The sequence below is a fragment of the Musca autumnalis genome, unplaced genomic scaffold (assembly GCF_047663935.1).
Source record: "Musca autumnalis isolate F117 unplaced genomic scaffold, ASM4766393v1 scaffold_4, whole genome shotgun sequence".
Taxonomy (NCBI): Eukaryota; Metazoa; Arthropoda; class Insecta; order Diptera; family Muscidae; genus Musca; species Musca autumnalis.
In genome coordinates this window covers 229171532-229196153 of record NW_027411977.1, presented here as the reverse complement: position 1 = coordinate 229196153, position 24622 = coordinate 229171532, and the positions used below count along the sequence as shown (strand labels likewise).

The following is a 24622-nucleotide window of genomic DNA, read 5'->3' as shown; positions in this document are numbered from 1 at the left end:
AGTAAGTTCGTTCAGATTTCGGAAGGAATGTCGGAAAGAAATTTCCTTTCCGAATTTCTCAGTTGTTTTCTTGAGATTTCGTTAGGAAATCGGACCGAAATCAATCCGATGTCGCTCCGACATTTCGTTCCGCAATTATGTCAACAACTTCATACAACTTTCGTTAAGATATCGTTACGATTTCGGATCAGACGACGGACGTAGCATCCGAATTTTGTTCCGATGTCGGTACGATTGGTTTGCTGGGGAGATAAATTTGCTTAGACATACTCTTGTGTTTTAACTTTTAGGAGAGGGAAGAGGTGAAGGAGCTCCCTTTCTCCCTCCTACCTACAAACTCAAAACATTTTAATGAAAATGTTCAGTGTCTGGCACAAGAGATACATATGTGAACATGGAATTTCACAATTATAAAATATTAAAATGCATTTTTTTTAGAACACGAAGCCATCAACCTTGCCAAGACCGGCCAATGAGTCGCTCACATTCAATAATGAGAACTCATTACCTGAAGAAAATAATGTGCCTGAGAAATGCCCCTTACCTTTTAATAAGACAATAATAGGTACATAATATTCATTTAAAACTGAACAGATAATATATCTGTTCCCATAATTTGTTTCTTCTTTATATATATATTTCATATATAAAAATTATAATATATACAACTACTAACAATTAATTTAAAATATAAAATAAAAAACATTTAATTCTATTGTAAATAAACAAATAACAAAGAAAAATTAAATATTTTCTAAATAACATATGATAGGAGGCATACAATGAAGAGAGACCATGAAATCAATAGTTCGAGAGCAGCAATGAGATGAGGCATGTATCAGTTCCAGTTTTCACTACAATTCAGTTCATTTGACAAATGATGAGATGAGCTGTTTTTGCATTCCTTAAAAATTGCATATTTCTTCTTTTTCTCTATATTCTAGTAGGTTCTGTGAAGACATTGTCTATAAAACTATAATATATCGCAACATTGTTCCACATTGGAGGTCATGGAACTACGTGGTTTTGCATTACTATAATCATTGGTCTGAAAGAAAGACAGAAATAGAAAGTGATAGTAGAGAAAAAGGTAGATAGACAAAATGAACATAATATATAATAAAATAAACGCACAAAAAAATAAATAAATATTGTTGAAATGAAAGATTTTGTAAAGAAAGTTGTGCATCATCTAAAAACTGTCAACGCCAGTAACTGCTCTTCCAAACCAATCACTTCTTAAATTTGTTTTCTAAATTATGTTAGGGGAAATGGTTTAGATCCAATTTATGAACTCTTAGCTACATAGAGAAAGAACCAGGGAATATGAACTGTGAAAAACATATACTTCAGCTGATTTTTTTTATGGGCAGTACTTTATTAAATTTAGACTTTAATTTGAATCTTAAAAGATATGTAGTATAAAACAAATGTCCAAAAAAATGAATTGCACATGCCTCTATTTATAGATGAGGGAAATTTCGAACCTAAAAATTAATAAAAAAAATATAAAATGTAAAAAAACTCAACATATAGAAAAGATTTAATCTATTTACTAAAATAGTCTAGCTTAAGCCGTTTTCTGTAACATGGATGGCCTTTAAGGCTTGGTCACCCTTATGTGAACTAAATTTTTTTTAATTTAATTTAATTTTTATTTGACAAACACAGTAACCTAGCCCATAGGGCCATTAAATTAAAATTAAAAACAACAAAAATTAAAAAAAAAAAATTGCTGAATAGCAAGTTTTCGTATAGAAAATTTGCTGAATAGCAAAATTTCGTATAGAAAATTTGCTGAATAGCAAAATTTCGTATAGAAAATTTGCTGAATAGCAAAATTTCGTATAGAAAATTTGCTGAATATCAAAATTTCGTATAGAAAATTTGCTGAATAGCAAAATTTCGTATAGAAAATTTGCTGAATAGCAAAATTTCGTATAGAAAATTTGCTGAATAGCAAAATTTCGTATAGAAAATTTCCTGAATAGCAAAATTTCGTATAGAAAATTTCCTGAATAGCAAAATTTCGTATAGAAAATTTGCTGAATAGCAAAATTTCGTATAGAAAATTTGTTGAATAGCAAAATTTCGTATAGAAAATTTGCTGAATAGCAAAATTTCGTATAGAAAATTTGTTGAATAGCAAAATTTCGTATAGAAAATTTGCTGAATAGCAAAATTTCGTATAGAAAATTTGTTGAATAGCAAAATTTCGTATAGAAAATTTGCTGAATAGCAAAATTTCGTATAGAAAATTTGTTGAATAGCAAAATTTCGTATAGAAAATTTGCTGAATAGCAAAATTTCGTATAGAAAATTTGCTGAATAGCAAAATTTCGTATAGAAAATTTGCTGAATAGCAAAATTTCGTATAGGAAATTTGCTGAATAGCAAAATTTCGTATAGAAAATTTGCTGAATAGCAAAATTTCGTATAGAAAATTTGCTGAATAGCAAAATTACGTATAGAAAATTTGCTAAATAGCAAAATTTCGTACAGAAAATTTGCTAAATAGCAAAATTTCGTATAGAAAATTTGCTAAATAGCAAAATTTCGTATAGAAAATTTGCTGAATAGCAAAATTTCGTATAGAAAATTTGCTGAATAGCAAAATTTCGCATAGAAAATTTGTTGAATAGCAAAATTTCGTATAGAAAATTTGCTGAATAGCATAATTTCGTATAGAAAATTTGCTGAATAGCATAATTTCGTATAGAAAATTTGCTGAATAGCATAATTTCGTATAGAAAATTTGCTGAATAGCAAAATTTCGTATAGAAAATTTGCTGAATAGCAAGTTTTCGTATAGAAAATTTGCTGAATAGCAAGTTTTCGTATAGAAAATTTGCTGAATAGCAAGTTTTCGTATAGAAAATTTGCTGAATAGCAAAATTTCGTATAGAAAATTTGCTGAATAGCAAGTTTTCGTATAGAAAATTTGCTGAATAGCAAAATTTCGTATAGAAAATTTGCTGAATAGCAAAATTTCGTATAGAAAATTTGCTGAATATCAAAATTTCGTATAGAAAATTTGCTGAATAGCAAAATTTCGTATAGAAAATTTGCTGAATAGCAAAATTTCGTATAGAAAATTTCCTGAATAGCAAAATTTCGTATAGAAAATTTGCTGAATAGCAAAATTTCGTATAGAAAATTTGTTGAATAGCAAAATTTCGTATAGAAAATTTGTTGAATAGCAAAATTTCGTATAGAAAATTTGTTGAATAGCAAAATTTCGTATAGAAAATTTGCTGAATAGCAAAATTTCGTATAGAAAATTTGCTGAATAGCAAAATTTCGTATAGAAAATTTGCTAAATAGCAAAATTTCGTATAGAAAATTTGCTGAATAGCAAAATTTCGTATAGAAAATTTGCTGAATAGCAAAATTTCGCATAGAAAATTTGCTGAATAGCAAAATTTCGTATAGAAAATTTGCTGAATAGCAAAATTTCGCATAGAAAATTTGCTGAATAGCAAAATTTCGTATAGAAAATTTGCTGAATAGCAAAATTTCGCATAGAAAATTTGCTGAATAGCATAATTTCGTATAGAAAATTTGCTGAATAGCAAGTTTTCGTATAGAAAATTTGCTGAATAGCATAATTTCGTATAGAAAATTTGCTGAATAGCAAGTTTTCGTATAGAAAATTTGCTGAATAGCAAGTTTTCGTATAGAAAATTTGCTGAATAGCAAGTTTTCGTATAGAAAATTTGCTGAATAGCAAGTTTTCGTATAGAAAATTTGCTGAATAGCAAGTTTTCGTATAGAAAATTTGCTGAATAGCAAGTTTTCGTATAGAAAATTTGCTGAATAGCAAGTTTTCGTATAGAAAATTTGCTGAATAGCAAGTTTTCGTATAGAAAATTTGCTGAATAGCAAGTTTTCGTATAGAAAATTTGCTGAATAGCAAGTTTTCGTATAGAAAATTTGCTGAATAGCAAGTTTTCGTATAGAAAATTTGCTGAATAGCAAGTTTTCGTATAGAAAATTTGCTGAATAGCAAGTTTTCGTATAGAAAATTTGCTGAATAGCAAGTTTTCGTATAGAAAATTTGCTGAATAGCAAGTTTTCGTATAGAAAATTTGCTGAATAGCAAAATTTCGCATAGAAAATTTGCTGAATAGCAAAATTTCGCATAGAAAATTTGCTGAATAGCAAAATTTTGTATAGAAAATTTGCTGAATAGCAAAATTTCGCATAGAAAATTTGCTGAATAGCAAAATTTTGTATAGAAAATTTGCTGAATAGCAAAATTTCGCATAGAAAATTTGCTGAATAGCAAAATTTCGTATAGAAAATTTGCTGAATAGCAAAATTTCGTATAGAAAATTTGCTGAATAGCAAAATTTCGTATAGAAAATTTGCTGAATAGCAAAATATCTTATAGAAAATTTGCTGAATAGCAAAATTTCGTGTAGAAAATTTGCTGAATAGCAAAATTTCGTATACAAAAGTTGCTGAATGGCAAGTTTTCGTGCATAAAACTAGGGGTTCTTAAATCGATTTCTCCACTACTGCAATTTCATAAAATTACTCTAGTATGGAACTCGATTTAAGAACCCCTAGTTTCATGCACCAATACAAAGCAACTAACAATACGGAAGTCAGCCTTACCGAACTATGGAAAAGAAAAAACGGGTTTTTTTAATGAAGACCGAAAGGTTTTTCGCAGAAAACCAAAAGACCTTTATGTTGAAGACCATAATACCTTCACATGGAAAACCAAAAGTTCTTTATATAGAAGGCCGAAAAGCCTTCTTATAGAAGACCAAAGACACTTGTATAAAATACCTCTTGGTTTTGTAATAAAACATAAAAAACCCTTCTAAATAAGACAAATATGTCCACTCATATAAACCTACAAGCAAAAGGTCCTATTATAGAAAATCATACATCTGTATGGTAGACCAAGAAGTCTTTGAGCAGGGGACCCACAGGTCTTCTTATAAACGTCTATTTATACACGACAAATTTGTGCTGTTTTAGTAGGTCAAAATTCTTCCTTCAGGGTCATAACCAAATGCAAATAAAAAAATTTCGTTTACTAAAATTTATAGTAATACTTGTTGTTGTTGTGTTTTCCAGTTATATTTTATTTAAACTATTTTTTTCTGTAATATTAGTTTTATGTTTTTTGTTATCTCTTGAATATAATTCTTTTTACGAATAGAATAGCCGTTTGTTGATGGTTTAAGTTCTATATAATTGTTTTTTGAATTTTTCTTTTTGTTCTTTCAATAAATAATCTTTTACAAGTTGCATTCAATAAAGAGTGAGAGTTTAAGTAGTTTAGTATGGGACAATACTATGTGTTGTTATTGTTTTTCTTTTGGTTAAATACAAACTAATTTGTGTGGAGAGTTTATAAGGGATTTAGAATGGAAGGAAATTAAAAGGAAAGATGAGCCAAAGGCGTCAAAGTAAGGGAAATAAATAAAAATCAAACTAAAGGAACTTTTGAATTGAAATTAGGGACGGATGGATATAAGGTCGGCTTACTTTTTTTGGGTATTGTTTTTTAAACACAATTTTAAGAAATAAACTTAAATGTGCCTTTAAACTATTTGTTCTTAGTATTGTTAGTTGGAATAGCCTTTTGTTGTGAGGAAATTAACGGGCAAAATATAAATTTCTAAATATTTTTAAATTTAGTTTTTCTTTAAAATTTAGGTTAACGTTTATATTTGCTTGCTTTACTTATTGCCAATGTTGTTGTGTTTTCTTTTTGCTATATTTCATGATTTCACAAAGTGGGAGAAAAACAAAACTTTCTCTTCTAATTCTTCTTTTATTTTTCTGGCCGCAAAAAAATCTCTTGTTTTATTAGAATTTTCTTTTCAAAGATGGAGGCAGAAAACTAAACACAAAAATTTATTAAAATATGTTTTAATTAATTTACCCATTTAGCAAGAATGTCCTGAAAAAAGAAAATAATAAGGTTCGTTAATAAATTAAAACATATACAAGTAACCTCTTTCCCACCTTCATGTCATCCATCTCCTCATCCGATGAGGAATGTGACAAGCCATTATAGGTTTTGAAGGTGACATTTTTCATAAAGGTTTTCAAATAGCTAGCACTCAATTGGCCAAATTTATAGGGAACAACAGGGTCAAAATCACCATGGCATTGGAATATCTAAAGAAAAAAGAGAAACAAATTAATAAACACATTCCCTAACATAACCTCAACATGTACTACTTACCGGAATTTCATCGGAATTTGTTTTCAAACCAGGAAATTGTTTATGCAATGGCAGCCAACAAGACAGAGCCACAACACCGGCCAGCGGTTTGTTATATGTTAGGGCCGAGTACAAGGCCAAAGCTCCACCCTGTGAGAAACCTCCCAGCACAATGCGTTCAGCTGGTACACCCTTTTCAATTTCCGTGTTAATCATGGTGTGAATGTTGAGCGAAGCTGCCTTAATACCTTCTTCATCTTCGGGCCCGGAAATATCCAATGTTTTCAAATCAAACCATGATGGCATACGGAAACCAGCATTAAGAGACACAGGCTGTGTGGGTGCTGTAGGACAAACAACTTTCATACAGGCAGGACGTATGGCAGCCAAAGCACTGCTCCAACCATGACTGTAAGGAAGAGATGTGAGTATTATATTAGGCATATTTAGAATTTAAAATAGGTAGGTCAAATGACTTCTTCTATGCACCGAAGACCCTTCTCAGAGGTCTTCTATAAATAAAGAACCTTAACAGAGGTCTCTAAAAAAGAGTACTCTTCACTGCGGTCTTCTACATGGAATACAAGGCAGCTTTTATAGACTTCTATACACCCATCTAAAAGAAAGGGTGCTTATATACACCCCTCTGAAAGAAAAAGTGTTTCTATGGAACCTTTCTGAAGGAGAGGGTGCTTTATAAAAATTCTATGAAAGGGTGTTTCTAAAGACCTTTTCTGAAAATGTGTTTCTAAGGACCCTTTCTGAGAGAAAGGGTGCTTCTAAGGACCGTTTCTGAGAGATAGGGTGCTTCTAAGAACCCTTTCTAAGAGAAAGGGTGCTTCTAAGGACCCTATCTGAGAGAAAGGGTGCTTCTAAGGACCCTTTCTTGAAAGAAATGTTGCTTCTAAGTTCACTTTCTGAAAGAAGTGTTGCTTCTAAGGACCCCTTCTGAAAAAGGATGCTTCTAAGGACGCTTTCTGACAGAAAGGGTGTATCTAAGGACTCTTTCTGAAAGAAAGCGAGCTTCTAAGGACCCTTTATGAAAGAAAACGAGCTTCTAAGGACCCTTTCAGAAAGAAAGCGAGCTTCTAAGGGCCCTTTCTGAAATAAAGCGAGGTTTCTGAAAGAATTGGTGCTTCTTAAACCACTTTCCTATAGAAAGCGTGCTTCTAAGGACTCTTTCTGAAAGAAAGGGAGCTTCTAAGGGCTCTTTCTGAAAGAAGGACTCTTTCTGAAAGAAAGGGTGCTTCTAAGGTCTCTTTCTGAAAGAAAGGGTGCTTCTAAGACCCCCTTCTGAAGGAAAGGGTGCTTCTAAGGACCCCTTCTGAAAAAAAGGATGCTTCTAAGGACTCTTTCTGAAAGAAAGGGTGCTTCTAAGGACCCTTTCTGAAAGAAAGCGAGCTTCTAAGGACCTTTCTGAAAGAAAGGGTGCTTCTTAACCCCTTTCGAAAAGAAAGCGTTGCTCCAAGGACTCTTTCTGAAAGAATGGGTGCTTCTAAGGACTCTTTCTGAAAGAAAGGGTGCTTCTAAGGACTCTTTCTGAAAGAAAGGGTGTTTCTAAGGACCCCCTTCTGAAAGGTGCTTCTAAGAAAGGCTGCTTCTAAGGGCCTTTCTGAAAGATAGGCCCTTTCTAGGGGTCTGCCAAGGTAGAAAGCCCTCTCGAAGGGTCTTCTATAGGTAGAAGGCACTTTCTTCCATAGTAAGAAGCCCCCTTCGAGGAGTTTTCTTTAGAGAAAATACCGTATAGATGGAGCCTTTTGTAGATAAAATACCCTTTAGAGGGGTTCTTCCATAGATAGAAAACCTTTGGAGGGGTCTTATATAGACAGAAGACACTTCAGAAGGTTCTTCTAGACCCTTTATAGGGGTATTCTACATAAAGGAAACTTTTTCCGGGGCCTTCTACACATAGAAGGCCCTTAGAGGGGTCTTCTATACATAGAAGGCTCTTTAGAGGGTTCTTCTATACATAGAAAGCCCTTTAGAGGGGTATTCTATACATAGAAGACCCTTTAGAGATGTCTTCTATACGCAGAAGCCCCTTTAGAGAAGTCTTCTATACATAGAAGGCCCTTTAGAGGGGTTCGTCCACACTCAGAAGAGTCTTTAGAGGGGTTTGTATACATAGAAGACCCTTAAGAGGGGTCTTGTATACATAGGAGACCCTTTAGAGCCCTCTTCTGTACATAGCAGACCCTTAAGAGGCGTTTTCCATACATAGAAGACCCTTTAGGAGTCTCTTCTGTACATAGAAGACCCTTAAGAGAGGTCTTATATAGACAGAAGACACTTCAGAAGGTTCTTCTAGACCCTTTATAGGGGTATTCTACATAAAGGAGACTCTTTTCCGGGGTCTTCCATACATAGAAGGCCCTTTGGAGGGGGCTTCTATACATAGAACGCCCTTTACAGGGTTCTTCTATACATAGAAAGCCCTTTAGAGGGGTATTCTATACATAGAAGACCCTTTAGAGATGTCTTTTATACGTAGAAGCCCCTTTAGAGAAGTCTTCTATACATAGAAGACCCTTTAGAGGGGGCCGTCCACACTCATAAGAGTCTCTAGAGGGGTTTGTATACATAGAAGACCCTTAAGAGGGGTCTTGTATACATAGGAGACCCTTTAGAAGTCTCTTCTGTACATAGAAGTCCCTTAAGAGGTGTCTTCCATACATAGAAGATCCTTTAGAGGTCTCTTCTGTACATAGCAAGAATAACCTTACTTCCCCAGACATTCTCCTTTAAATGGCCCATAAAGTGTAGCTTACAACAAAAGTCAATGAACTGACATACATCCGCACGCTTAATAACTTGACATACAAATAAATTGATTAGATTAGCTTACATATATATACCTATATATGTATATACAAATGTCCAAGAACTACCACAAAAACAAAAGTTAAAAAAAAAAAAACTATTATTAACACTCTACATACCCAGTATCGCCTAGACCATGCATAAATATCAACTGTAATTAGAATGAGATGAGAAAAAGGGGGAAAATATTTAACGTTAACGTGGTTTATGGGAAAATTCAATATTCTGTGACAACTTACTGTAGCCGTGTGTTTGGCCGTAGCCTCTATAATAACGGGTGCGAGAGACATCTTTTCTTGGTTTTTTAAATGGGAAAAGATTACAAAGGTTGCTTGGGGGACTGGCTAGTATTGCTTGTTGTTCTTCTTAGTTGATTGTGTTATCTTAAAACGAGGAATGCAGGTACGGTACACTAACTTTCCGATTTACTTATTCCGTGTTTGCTCTGAACAAAATTAATTTTGGGGGGAAGAGGTGATTTTTCCGATGCGTTTGCAAATCACAACACGTTACAACTAAAAGTAAAATAGAATAAATATTCTGGTTAATACCTGTGATTTTAATAATTATTCATTTTGAATAATTCATCAGTCACAGAGACCATCAATGAAATTTTGAAATTTGCAAAAAATTATGAATGTACTTGTACTGGCTTATGAAAGAGTTCGAGTTCTTGTGTTTTTGCATGTTTATTCATGAGCCGTTGAGATTAGGTTTCTTTTTACAGAGTTTATAACATTTATCACTGGGAATTAATGGATTTTAATATATTTTATTTGTTTCGAATGAATTCTTAATTGTCTTCTTTTATTTTACCTATTTTTTCGCTGAAAATTGTAAATTTTCCGATTTTTTTACAATTCTCATCAGCTGTCAGCTGTGTGTTGTGAGAGAAAAAAGTTTTTTTAGTATGTGTTGACACCGTGTACACCGTGACGTCGTTCTAAATGGAAGACGTATAACGTAGTATGGCGACAACTTGCATGATAACGTAGGACGAGTGTCAAAAAAGGAGTTTGTTGGCAAAATTTTACTTCTGGGGGGAAAAAATTACAAAATATAAAATAATAAATAAAAATAAGGAGCATTAAGAATAATTTTCTATATTAATAATAATAAGACGACATTTTGGATGATAACGTATGACTAGTGACAATGGGTATTTTACCGATAAATTAATAGAATTTGTAAGCAAAACCTTTTTTGGTTCTCGGACATTGATAAAATCTGTCACTCAAAACTGATCGTGTGCACCTTTCTCCTTTCTCTGAAGTAAAAATAAGACAACGCATAGCGTAAAACATTGTGACGCATACATTGCAATAACAACGTCACCCTGTTTTCATTGGCATCAAATGGCGTATATTATAGGGGGCTTCCCACCATTTTTATTTTTTCTTTGGAAGCGGTCAGATTTCACTTCGTACTTCGTTTCTATTAACACATCGGCAAGAAAAGTTTCCGTACAAAATGTCTGAATTTGCAAATTACAAAAAGACAATCAAAACTCAAATTGAGAAAACTGATAAAGCAGTTGAAGATTATTTCAAGATTTTGTTCACTAATAAAGATGGTGCGTATATAAATCTCGCAATTATCCACCTAGCAGAGTCGATGATTTCAACAAATATTTTCCTGAGAAACATAATGCACACTCAGCTGGAGTTGAAATTTAAAATCGATCAAATGTCTGGAAACGATAAGAAATCAGCAGGAAATGTTGCTGAGCAACAAGTGGATGAAGGTAATGAGAAAGGTGCAAAAAAGAAAAATTCCAATGATCCAAAAAAAGGTTCCTCAGCAGATACTGATGACTCATCTACCAAGCGATCTCAAATGATAGTCGAGTTGTTCGATATGACGGAATTACTCAACACTTTGTTGGTTCAATGGAAAAAGAAAGTTGTGGAAATTATGAAACGTGGTAAAGATATTGCCGTCTTTAATATAAGACAAAGGGTAAATTTGGAAGGATTTTTAAAAATGTGTATGTCTGTTTTAGAAAATTTGTCGGAAGGTTAAAGCTTTTTCTAAAAGAGAATTTGAATTTATTGATGGTTGTCTTGTAATAATAATTTGTAATAACAAAGAATGTGGAAAATAAATTGATTACTTTATAATAAAAAACATTTGTTTGTTGTTTATATAAAGGGATTGGGAGACCCGTTGCTCTTCTATAAGATAAAAAAAGGTTTTCTCCATGCCTTCATGCTAACCTTCTCTTGGTCTTCTATAAGACAATAAGACATCATTCTCTCCTATAAGAAGACCCAATTGACATCTCATGACATCAAGACCTCATGGTTTTCACTAAGAAGAATTCTCATAGTGCGATTCTCTAACTCATTTTTGAGTTAACGATAAAAGTCGGTAAAATTATGAATGAAAAGTTCAAATAAAAGTTGTCAACACTGTTGCTATCGATAGAACTATACTTCTTCATGGTCATGGTCTTCTATAATAAGGTCTCATGATCTTTTATAATAAGAAGTCTCACTGAACAACTATGAAGAAGGGCTACCGACTCTTTGAACTTCTCTAAAAGGACGTAACTTAACAAATACTTCTAAAGAACAACAGTTTCCTCATTTCATTTTATTATTAAAGTTTTTATTATTAAAGTTTTTTAGAAATTAAGACCAATTAAAGGATATAGACCAAGGAAACATAAAAAACAATAAATAGTATTAAAAAAAAGTAATTCAAGTACAACAAATCTAACCATCTTTCCAACCCCTTAATTTAGGAACAAGTGTCGTTTAGGGGCACCTCTCGGATCGGTCCGAAATTTTTACCATAGGTAGCCCTTGGGACCCTGATTCCAACGATATATAATTTTCCGGGGGGAATTCATACTTCCCGAGATATGGGCCTTGACATTTCAGAAGTTTCCTACTTTAAAACCTATAGGTTGTTTATGGGCACCTCTCGGATCGGGCTGAAATTTTTACCATAGGTAGCCCTTGGGACCCTGATTCCAACGATATATAATTTTCCGGGGGGAATTCATACTTCCCGAGATATGGGCCTTGACATTTCAGAAGTTTCCTACTTTAACACCTATAGGTTGTTTATGGGCACCTCTCGGATCCGGCTGAAATTTTTACCATAGGTAGCCCTTGGGACCCTGAACACAACGATATATAATTTTCCGGGGGGAAGTCCATACTTCCCGAGATATGGGTCTTGACATTTCGGAAATTTCGTACTTGTAAAACCTTTATGTTGGTTATGGGCACCTCTGGTATCGGGCTGAAATTTTTACAGTAGATAGCCCTTGGCACACTGAACATAACGATATATAGCTTTCCGTGGGGAAGTCCGTACTTCCCGAGATATGGGTCTTGACTTTTTTATTTTTATCGCCATTTTTTTGAAAACCTATGCAATATGGGACTCGTTTTAAAGCTCACGAAGAGTACTTTCCAATGCCGCCAATAATTAATAATAGTAACTAGATTTTCTAATAATAATTTATCAAGTTAATTTTGGGCTACGCAATCAAAACTCTCTTTGAAATTAAAAATGTTCTTATGTAGGCGGCCTTCGGCCGGGGATTTAAGACTTTCTCCTATGAACAGGGACAAAAGTCGACTACGCGATCAAAACTCTCTTTTAAATTGAAAGTGTTCTTAAGTAGCCGGCCTTCGGCCGGTGATTTAAGACTTTCTCCTATGGACAATGACAATATTTCCTAAGTGCACTTTTTATATGAAAATAATTTAATAATACTTTATAAAGTAAAATATTTATTTAGTTGTAATATGTGCATGTTTGACATGCCACTTTGTTAGAGTAGTTACATCAAATTGTTATGCATATTGTATTCTCATTAATCGGCCTGAAGGCTTTGGATACATGTTAGATTATGAATAAATGAAATGAAAAGTGGGCTACGCAATGAACAGGAATTTAATACATTCTCCTATAAACAGGTGTAAATATAGGTCGCGTGCATAAAAGTACTCTCCATAAGCTTTAAAACGATGCCCACGTTAGAATTGTAAAATATCAAGACCCATATCTCGGGAAGGATGGACTTCTTCCTGAAAATTATATATCGTTGTATACAGAATGCCAAGGGCTATCTACTGTAAAAATGTCAGCCCGATCTGAGAGGTTCCCCTAAACGACATTTAAGCCTTAATTTTTAACGTTGACTGCATTTTTAACACCTCTTTAATCCAATTCCCCCAAAATGTCACGGGCATGTTCTAGAAAACGCACGATACAGAGATGCTGGTGCAGGTTTAAGCCAACAATGCAACGGGCCTTTTGCATCATCGCCAAGACTTGTTTCGACCATTGATTGCTCAAAGTCTCGTATAATTTCCTATATTCATATAATTCTAAAATCATTCTATTGCGTTTAACTACGGCCGAAGATACATCACTAACACCTCCCACAGCGCCATCTTCATCGGGTTTGGTATTTTTCTTATTCTTTGCCTTTCCTTTTTTGCCAACGACTTTCTCTACAACAACAACAGTTGCCAAATTTGGATTATTTTCTTCTCGCTGCTGATCTGAATTTTATTCTTCTGCAGAAGCCACGAATTTCTTAATATCGAAATCCATTTTATTTTCAAGTATGTGATGGAAAACGATTCGACTCGTTTTGCCATAAATCGAAATCATATAGATATATATATTTTGGTGAATATTTTAATGAAATTGAAAATGGATTTTAAAAATGTTATTCAAATAAGGGGCTTTTGCGAAGCAAAATTATATATATCATCAACGGCACTCCGATTATATACCATTTCGATTCTGCAAATCGAGTCGATTCGGTTTTCATCACATACCCGTTTGTTTGTATTTCAAGTCTCCAAGAATAAGATAGCGGACACCATTGTCTCAGTTACATGTATACCAGCTACCATATACGGCCCAGCTTTCTTCCTCAATAGGACTTCAATAAAATCTTGAAAATCTTTTTAATGTTTGGACTGGATTCTGATCGACCTGAAATTTTTACCACAGATAGGGCTTGCATTGCTGATCACGCCAATATATATATATATATATATATCATGGGCAGGAAGTCCATACTACCCGAGATATAGGGGGTTATCATGAACGGCACTTCCCCGTGATTTTTTTTACTTTCTCCCTTAAGTTGCAACGGTGGAAAAACAAAACTCACGGGGGAAATTTCATTCATGATAACCTCCATAGGCCCCGAAAGTTCAAAAAAATCCCATGGTTTTGACGATATGTTTAGTTTAAAACGACATTTTTTCATTTATAGGACTTTCTCCTATAATTTTTTTTTTTTTTTTTTTTTTTTAATTTATTGAGACTAAAGGATAACAGTAAGGTGATTTTTTTTTTTTTACATAATAATGAACACTTACGACTATAATGTATTATCGCAATGATTAAATGGTGTTTACAGCATCAGGCTTATACATAGATTGTCGCTTATGTACATAGATAGTGTTTATAAAGGTATATACGCCCTTGCTCCCGGGGCTGATTAAAAGGTTTCTTAATTTTAGGGGTTGTGTACTTAAAACTAAAAAAAACAAACAAACAAAAAAAAAACAAAAACAAAAACAGACAAAAGAAGGTAAACATGTAACTACCCTCGGTGGGTTCCGGCAAGGGCCTTTTCGTAAAACCCAGAAATACCATCGTTGTGTTCCAATGAAAGTCCCAAAGGGGATAAATAATAAACATTTGACCAGCTAATGTTTACTTGACTATTCACAACTTCAGACATGTGTTGATTTTCATGAAGTGCCAATCTCTGGTTGAACTTTTCCAACATATCACAGACGTACCTAGAAAGCCGCTTAATCTTACAATTTGTATAAATGTAGTTATTAGAATATCTTTTATTGACGCACTTAAAATTTTTACCGATACAGAGTCTCAAAATTTTCCTCTCTAAGATTTCAAGTTCTTTCATAACCGACGGAGATATATTGAATCAAATAGGAACCCCGTACAAAATAACAGGTCGAATACAAGTCTTATATAGCATCAATTTTGTGCGGACAGGTAGATTTTTATTATAGAGAATTTTTAAAAATGATACAAAAACGCCTTGAGCTTTATTTCGTGCTTTTCTGGCATGCCCATTAAATTTAAAAAGTTTATTAAATTCGATACCAAGATATGTGACCTTATCTTTAAATGGTATTTCAACCCCATTTAAAAACAGCTGTAAAGATTTGCTTTCCGGAACAACAAATCTTTTACATTTACCCGAAGCATTTCTGATGCAAATGGCTTCGCACTTTGCAGCATTAATTTTTATGCCCCATGTGTCATAAAATTGTTTCACATTGTCAAGGTATTGAGAAATATTTAATAATGCTCTAGCGGGAGATTCGCTGTGGGAATACAATAAAGAATCATCCGCATATAAAATGCCTGATGAATTTTCATAATTGTGAGGGAAATCGTACATAAAAATGTTGTATAAATGGGGTGCCAATACTGAACCTTGAGGGACACCACATTTACATTTGATAAATTTGATACCTGATTTTGAAATTGGACACAAAACTTTCTATTTGTGAAAAAACTTTTAAATAATTTAATCATTAAGGGACTAATTCCGATTCTAATCATTTTGGTCAATATTCCATTATGACTTGCATGATCAAAAGCTTTTTCAACATCAAGAAGCACCGCAACTGTACATTTCTTTTCCCTCAAATTTAAAACAATGTCGTTGTGAAATTTTAGCATAGCATCGACAGTAGAGTGTCCCTTTTTGAAACCGAACTGAGAATTTGGTACATACGGCAGGTTGACTCCAATATCCATTTTGACACGAAGAACTACCTCGAATAGTTTGCCTAAATTTGATAATAAAGATATTGGCCTTAAATTTGAAATATCATCACTATTGGTTTTTTTCTTTATAGGAATTATCTTCGAAATTTTCCAAGAATCAGGAAAATATCCATTGGAAATACAATTATTGAAAACTATTGCTAAAAATTCGAATGCTTTCATAGGAAGTTTGCGAATGATAAAATTGGAAAGCGAATCGATCCCTGATGATTTCTTATTGTTTACATTGCCTACAATGTCTACAACTTCTTTTGTTGTTGTAAGGAATTCACATCTACCCCGATTCCTTGCATCCGAATCACTTGAAAATGAAAAACTGTGTTGGGGGACGTTAGCAATATAACTGCCTATTAATTCTTCATTTGCTGAAGAATTAGGAGAAGGATTGTTATATAAATTCGAAAAATACGAATTTAATTGGTTAAGACACTCAGAATCATTAGAAATATTGGTACCATCGACAGATAATTTTTCAATGGGTTTGGTTTTCCGATGACCAGTAATGTTGAAAACTTGTCGGTGCGCCTTCGGGCCCGGTTTAATTCCTTTAAGTTTTTCATTAAAATGCGAAATTTGTTCAAGTTCTACCTGTTTTTTAATAATAATTCCCAATAATTGAATTTGTTTAGATAATAAACTGTATTCAGGACTGTGTCTGTTACTAGAAGTTTGGTAAATTCTTTTAAGTTGTTTCTGCCAAGCATACTTAATTCTGTACAAATTTTTTATTCTATCAGAAACAATAAATTTTCTTTTTCCAGTCAGGACTTTTTCTGAATGAATTTCGGAAACTGAAGTAACGGTACGAACAAATTTATGAATATATTCATCGATCTCATTGTTTGACAAATTTGTATCTGCATTTGGATAGTGATTCAGAATATTTTCAGTTACATCATACTTAAAATTTTCCCAATTGCAGTTACGATAACTGACAAAACTTGACGGAGGTTGCAAAACTATATCAAAACTAGGAAGTACGACATTCAATTTTAAAGGAAAATGGTCTGAAAAGGTGGGTAAACACGATGTTGAACAAATGGGAGTGGATAAATCCGTGGCATAAGAACAAACAAGGAAGTGATCTAAAAATGATGATCCGTTCGGAAAAGTGGGACAAGATGAAGAAATTCTGGAAAAATAATAAGGATGCTGTTGGAGAAAATCATAAAAACTATTACCGTTCAAATTATTTACTGAATCTCCCCAGGAAATATGCCTCGCATTAAAATCACCACCAATAAATGTGAAATCATACCCTCTGGAAAAATTGCCCAAACTTACAAGAGAGCTTAACACCAGTGAATTAGCGGAATTACAGGGAATGTAAATTGAACCTAACAAAATTTTCCTACAAACACCATTAATGTAGACCTCGACAGAAATAAATAAACTTGGCAAACTGAAACCTGCAATAACTTCTTTTTTACATTTAAAATTTTGTCTAATTAAAATAGCAACACCCTGAGAACTATCATCTCTAATAAAATTATAGTTATCGAAACCAAAAGCAGAACTTCTTGAACGCAAGTGAGTTTCTTGAATAAAAGCAACGTCAATATTGTAAGTGTTTACAATATTGAGAAGCTCGTACCTACGGCCACAATCAATTAATGACCTAACATTAAAAGTGATTAGATTAAGAATATTACGGACCATAGAAGTCGTTAACTTCACGTAAGAGGCTTATACACTGCTGCACAGCCTCTTCCTTAGAAAGCGATTTTAAGTTTCCCATAAATGTGGCAATTTTTTCTTCAAGAGAAATTACTTTTGGTGGACAAAGTTCTTTGGCCAATTTTAAAAATTCTTCAACAATTTTAGGTTTGTTGGAAGATGACCGCTCACCACGTGAGGCATCTGAGTACGATATATTAGGGAGACAAAACGATGAAATGGCGTTAAAAACATTTTTGTTAGCTTTTTCTTTCCTCTCAGTAGCGGCTGATCGTGCTTTCTTTTTCAACTCTACATATTTTAAATATTCGGGACATCCTCTAAAGCTAGATGGGTGACCGCGGATTTTACAGTTTACACAGAAAGGTAGATTTCCCTCACTTTGAACGAAAGAGCATTGACCTGGTTCATGGCTTTTATCACATTTCACACAAGCAGATTCTCTATTGCAGTTACGGGACATATGTCCCCATTGCTGGCATCTATAACATTGAATATTTCCCGAGTTTCTCTTAGGAATCTCCCAAAATGCTCTTTGGTCCAATACATATCTTACTGCTTTCAATTCAGATGTCGATTTACTATATTGTAGCGTTACCAGAAAAAGACCTGTATCAAAATTGTTTTTCTTCGAGAAGGAAGTAGTAAATTTTGTGACATTGAACACAGTATCGGGCACTAGGGCATCTAGATATGCTTTGATGTCGTCAACGTCGGTGTTATGTAAAAGACCACGAAGAACAATAGATTGGCGCTTCAACTCCTTGGGAGTGTAAGAATAAGAGTCTAATTTTTTTTCGCGTAATAAGCTCATAAGTTCTGAGTGTATTTTGGCATCCTCTAAGTAAAGCTTGCTCTTGTGTCTGCTTTTGTTTACAAGTTTAAATTTAATATTCCTGGCTTTAAGATCTTTAATGAGGCTTTGCATATCAACCCCAAAGAGAAAAATAGGAGGACAAAAGGATTTTCTTTTAACATGAACAATATCTTCATCTGGAACTTCCCTTACAGGAACTCTTTTCTGATATTCGTTATCTGATTTCACATCTAGATCCCTTAATAAAGCAAATCTGTTGCAAGACGATAGGGATTGACCAGGTGTTGCGGCCAGACTAATAGGCGTGTTTGTACGAAAATTAGACATATCTACCTTAGCTTTTTTTGAACCATGAGCAATTTTCCGTTTTCTTTCTACAAGTTGAAAAACTTCATCGTCTGAGGGAGCACATTCTTCCATATCAATAGAATTATCATCTTCAATAGGTTTCAATGGGGGCAACTGTTCAACATTTGTCACCACGGCTTTAAGATTCCCTTCTTTGACTTTTGATGAAGCTGCTGGAAGCCAATTCTCTTGTCCCAGATGCTTCGAGTTTTGCGAGAGATTTCCGATTTTAGAATCAGAGTTCGTAATTGTACATGATTTATCTGGGGGTATATTCTCCGAAGGATTGCAAGCGAGCTTGCCCAATGAGGTCAAATCCATTTCAAAAATCAGAATCCAAAGGAAATTCTATTTTTCAATTTCCAAAAAAATAAAATTTATTTTATTTTATATGACTGAAAACACGTCTGCCTTGTTTGAAATCGAAAATAGGAATCCACTTTCTCCTATAGACAGGAACAAATCTCGGCTAACGAAATTTTTTTTTATCATCGATCCGAATCCAGTCCGTATATTCAACTTATGCCAACGAAATTGAAACACCTACCAACTGAAAAGTACTAAAAAATCTTTTCAACTGACAGAGTGGCCACATTGGCAATTTATAAAAACAGGGTGACAAAGAAAAAAATTAATAAAGCAAACAAATTAACATTTGTTTATTAATTTTATTAATTGTTTCTTCCATTTGAATAACTTTTGATATTTTATGAGATGATCTGAGAAGTTGGGTTCAAGGATGCATAGTCATCTAATATTATAGTGACTGCATCAGTCGGAGACTTTTGGTCCATTGTGTTTATCCTGGATGGGTTTATCCGATAAGTTTCTAATTTCTCTTGTAGTGGGATTCTGTAACGCATTTTTTGGTTGCCATGGGTAAGAATTAGCGAGAACTTCAGTTTGGTTGCTAATATACCGACAAATTTCGTTAGTTACCAAAATTAAAAGCATTTTAAGTTTACCGATTTTTGTCGGTAAAAAATGCGTTAGAGACACCCACTATAGGTCATATTATTACAAAAGACTAGGAAGTTCCCTTATTAAAGACCATGAGGTGTTTAAAACTTGGTTTAGGCTATGCACTTATACGATGATTAAGTGTATTATCTCGATTTATTTGACATATATTGTATGAAAATGACAACTTAAATCGACTGGATTTGCTAAATCAAGCATAGTCTAAACGGGGAACAAGACAATGAAGTCTCCTTACAGAAGATAATCAGGTCCTCTTATAGAAGACAATGAGGTCTTCTTATTGAAGATTTTGAAATTTTCTTATAGAACATAATGATATCTTCTCATAGAACACAATGAGGTATGTATTTTCATTAAGGACCATGGAGTCTTCTTTCAGATAATTGTGTATTTATATTAATGTGCATGAGACCAACTTATATAAGGTGTTGAATTTTTCTTTGAGAAGCTCATGAAATCTTCTCATAGAAGGAGAAGGTTTCTTATCAAAATCCATTAGGGTTTCATATCAAAGAAAATGAGATCTTGTCACAGAACGACAAGTGCTCTTCTTATAGCAAATCATGAGGCTTTCTTACAGAAAACTAGATGATCTTATCATAGGAAACAATTTTGTTCTTATAAGACGACATTCTTCTTATAGATTTTAGTCTAATAATTATTCAAAAAAAAAAAAATCTTATGGAAGCCTAAATATGAATGTTTCAGAAAAGAAAATACATCTTTAACAACAGTTTTATTATTTCCAGCAATGTTTATTTAAAAGAGAATTTCATTCAAAGAAAATAGAAAGAAGAGCAATTCAAGGTGTTTCAAACAAAAGATAAATTCAATAGAATAGGAATAAAAACAAAAGATAAATTTAATAGAATAGGAATAAAAACAAAAGACAAAATCGTAGTTAATACATCAGAATATGCTGACTTTCTCCAAAACTTCAACAGTTGCTTCTTGTAAAAAATCCTGCATATAGACTTTCTGTTGGTGGTCCAATCCTCCAACAACACTTTGTCCTTTTTGTATTATATCAAAGACTTGTTGCGAACATTGAATGGATACAGTTTTCGCCATATAATCATATTGCTCCAAAATATTATTGTGTTTATTATCAATATTGGCTACGCCGGCTCCAGCTGCTTGATTGTTAGCCATTTTCTCAATATTGAGACTCATTTCGATTCGTGAGAATTTCAACAGACGAACCGAATATTGGATGCTATCCATCGTTCCAATTATTCTTTTTATTAGCATAGATACATCAGGTCCGGAATTCTTCATTTGTAAAAGCTTTATAAACTCCTCAAAATCTGTTTCACATTTCTCCATTTCCGTTGGAATCTGTGCTCTTAAAAATTGAAGTCGGTAAGACCATGCGGACCAGGCGTGGGATCCTGGCTCATCTCTAGCAGTGAGCCATTGCTTCACACTCTCTTCATATTCTTTACCATTTTCCTCCATTCGTTTTTGAATTTCTTGGAAATTTTCAAGTTGTGAAGACATGTTGATGGTGCAATTCAAAAAGGGTTAAATTGGATCTTCAGCTAGTCACGAAAGTGTAATTGAAATCCTGCTAGTCACGAATGTGTAATTGAAAATGAATCTGCAAATCCGCCGCAAATTATTGTGGAGTGTACTAAAAATGTTTCAAATTGCAGAGTGGCCACATTTACAAACTTTAAAAACAGGGTGAAAAAGAAAAAATTTAATAAATCTTACATCATTTAGTCCCGGTCGACACTAGAGTGATTTCATTGAAAAAAATTGCATGAAATTATGCTTCTCTAGAGAGTAGTAGAGTAAAATCATAAACTTGCGGCATATCTTTCCTTTACCGAAAGTATTCGGAAAAATATGAAATAATTACCACAGATAGTGCCTTTTTTGCTGATTCCAACGCTGTTGGGGAAATGTATACTTCCCAAGATATGGGGGAAAGGGAACAAAATTCTCTTTTAAATTAAATATTTTTCGCTAAATAGCCGACCTTCGGCCGGGATTAAAGACTTTCTCCTACGGACATGTGCAAATCTCGGGAACGAGAACAAAATTTTCTTTTAAATTTAATATTTTTGAAGGCCTATATACATACCCTTCAACAAAATAATACATCGTTGAAATCAGTATCAACATCACTATTTGTGGTAATTTTTTAATAATTTTCTGCGGTGGTTTGCCACAATTTTAGACTAGGGCCTTTGTGGAACTTTGGAGACCCATATCTTGGGAAGTATACATTTCCGCAACAAAAGCAATACATGGTTGGAATAGGGATAAAAAGCACTATCTGTGGTAATTTTTTCATAATTTTCTGAGGTGGGTCGGTAAAGGAAAGATAACCCAAATTTGTTCCAGAATTTCATGAAATTTTTTAATGTAATTCACGCTAGTGTAGACCGGGACTTACACATCTAATTCTAATTGTATTCTGTAGTGCGATCCTCTAACACATTTTTCTCATTTTTAAAGTTACCGACAAAAATCGGACCCCTTATGAGGGGTCTTCTATTGTTAGAAGAACCTTTAGAGGGGTCTGCTATAGATAGAAGAACTCTTTAGGTGGATTTCTGTAAATATATGACAATTTTTAGGTTACTTCTATAGAGGAGGGTGTTTAAATGATAGAAGTCCCGTACAGCCACAAACCATCACCTTTAGATTGCCCATAAAGTGTAGCTTACAACAAAAGTCAATGAACTGACATACATCCGCACGCTTAATAACTTGACATACAAATAAATTGATTAGATTAGTTTACATATATATACCTATATATGTATATACAAATGTCCAAGAATTAAAGGCCTGCGTACATAAGCTGCCTTGCCTGCTTACCTTGCTTACTTCTGATAAAAGAATAAAAAAGAAAAGGGCAACCCAGTTCGAAATTTTCTCGGCCTTCTTTATTCTTTTATTTTTATTATGTCAAAAATGAAGCAGGAAAGCAAGGCAGTCAGGCAAGGCAGCTTATGTACGCAGGCCTTAATACAAAACTATTATTAACACTCTACATACCCAGTATCGCCTAGACCATGCATAAATATCAACTGTAATTAGAATGAGATGAGAAAAAGGGGGAAAATATTTAACGTTAACGTGGTTGATGGGAAAATTCAATATTCTGTGACAACTTACTGTAGCCGTGTGTTTGGCCGTAGCCTCTATAATAACGGGTGCGAGAGACATCTTTTCTTGGTTTTTTAAATGGGAATAGATTACAAAGGTTGCTTGGGGGGACTGGCGATAGTATTGCTTTTTGTTCTTCTTGGTTGATTGTGTTATCTTAAAACGAGGAATGCAGGTACGGTGCACTAACTTTCCGATTTACTTATTCCGTGTTTGCTCTGAACAAAATTAATTTTGGGGGATGCGTTTGCAAATCACAACACGTTACAACTAAAATTAAAATAGAATAAATATTATGGTTAATACCTGTGATTTTAATAATTATTCATTTTGAATAATTCATCAGTCAAAGAGACCATCAATGAAATTTTGAAATTTGCAAAAAAATATGAATCTATTTGTACTTATTATTGTACTGGCTTATGAAAGAGGGAACAAATTGAAGACTCTACCAGCCAGCTGACGGAAGATATTTGAAATTTTTTTTAAATTGTAAGTTTTTTCTAATTAGCCGGCCTTCGGCGGGGGATTTAAGACTTTCTCCTATAGACAGGAGCCAATTTAGGGCACGAAAACAACATTTTTTTAATTTAAATTTTTTTTCTTACTTTAACAAGGGAATTTTCGGAACTTCAGGGGCCCATATCTCGGGAAGTATGGACTTCCCCCCGGAAAAGTTTATATATTTGTGATCAGGACAACAAGATCTACCTGTGGTAATTTTTCCAGATTTCCGCCAGGTGAGAGAGTATTTTATTAATGCTTGAAAAAGTTCGAGTTCCGTGTTTTTGCATGTTAATTCATGTGCCGTTGAAATTAGGTTTCTTTTCACACAGTTTATAACATTTATCACAGGGAATTAATGGATTTTAATATATTTTATTTGTTTCGAATGACTTCTTAATTGTTTTCTTTTATTTTACCTATTTTTTCGCTGAAAATTGTAAATTTTCCGATTTTTTTTACAATTCTCATCAGCTGTCAGCTGTGTGTTGTGAGAGAAAAAAGTTTTTTTTAGTATGTGTTGACATCGTGTACACCGTGACGTCGTTCTAAATGGAAGACGTATAACGTAGTATGGCGGCAACTTGCATGATAACGTAGGACGAGTGTCAAAAAGGAGTTTGTTGGCAAAATTTGTTTACTTCTGGGGGGGAAAATCACAAAAAAAATCAATTAATAAAAATGGGGAACCTCACTATCAGTCAAGGAGCATTTAGAATAATTTTCTATATTAATAATAGGATGGCATTTTGGATGATAACGTATGACTAGTGACAATGGGAATTTTACCGAAAAATTAGTAGAATTTGTAAGCAAAACCTTTCTTTTTTGGGAAAGAGAAAAGAGCCCGGAAAGTGGTATGGGAATATACACACGAACATTTTGGTTCTCGGGCATCGATAAAAACTGTCATTCAAAACTGATTGTGTGCACCTTTCTCTGAAGTAAAAAAAAACACCAACGCATAGCGTAAAACATTGTGACGCATACATTGCAATAACAATGTCACCCTGTTTTCATTGACATCAAATGGCGTATATTACAGGGGGCTTCCCACCATTTTTTTAACTAAACTCGAATTCTTTGGAAGCAGTCACTTCGTTCTATTAATTCTATTAATACATCGACAAGAAAAGTTTCCGTAAAAAATGTCTGAATTTGCAAATTACAAAAAGACAATCAAAACTCAAATTGAGAAAACTGATAAAGCAGTTGAAGAGTTTTTTAAAATTTTATTCACTAATAAAGATGGTGCGTATATAAATCTCGCCATTATCCAACTTGCTGAGACAATGATGGCAACAAATATTTTCCTAATAAACTTAATGCACACTCAGCTGGAGTTGAAA

General features: G+C 33.6%; 1 protein-coding gene across 4 annotated transcripts; it reads right to left on the bottom strand.

Moving 5' to 3' along the window:
• Positions 1–867: 867 nt before the first annotated feature.
• Apt1 (Acyl-protein thioesterase 1) lies at positions 868–23790 on the bottom strand. 4 transcript variants are annotated; one of them, XM_073981391.1, is made up of 7 exons: positions 9827–9959; positions 9250–9525; positions 9130–9161; positions 6212–6599; positions 5989–6144; positions 5906–5923; positions 868–1048 (listed from the first exon to the last, which is right to left on the bottom strand). In XM_073981391.1, exons 2-7 carry the CDS (start codon positions 9298–9300, stop codon positions 974–976), a joined length of 720 nt encoding a protein of 239 aa, XP_073837492.1. In that variant the 5' UTR covers positions 9301–9525; positions 9827–9959; the 3' UTR covers positions 868–973. The 4 variants fall into 4 exon arrangements, with proteins under 4 accessions (XP_073837492.1, XP_073837493.1, XP_073837494.1 ...); XM_073981392.1 differs by lacking the exon at positions 868–1048 and adding an exon at positions 1449–1487; XM_073981393.1 differs by lacking the exons at positions 868–1048; positions 9827–9959 and adding an exon at positions 23693–23790 and having other exon boundaries at positions 5079–5923.
• Positions 23791–24622: the final 832 nt, after the last annotated feature.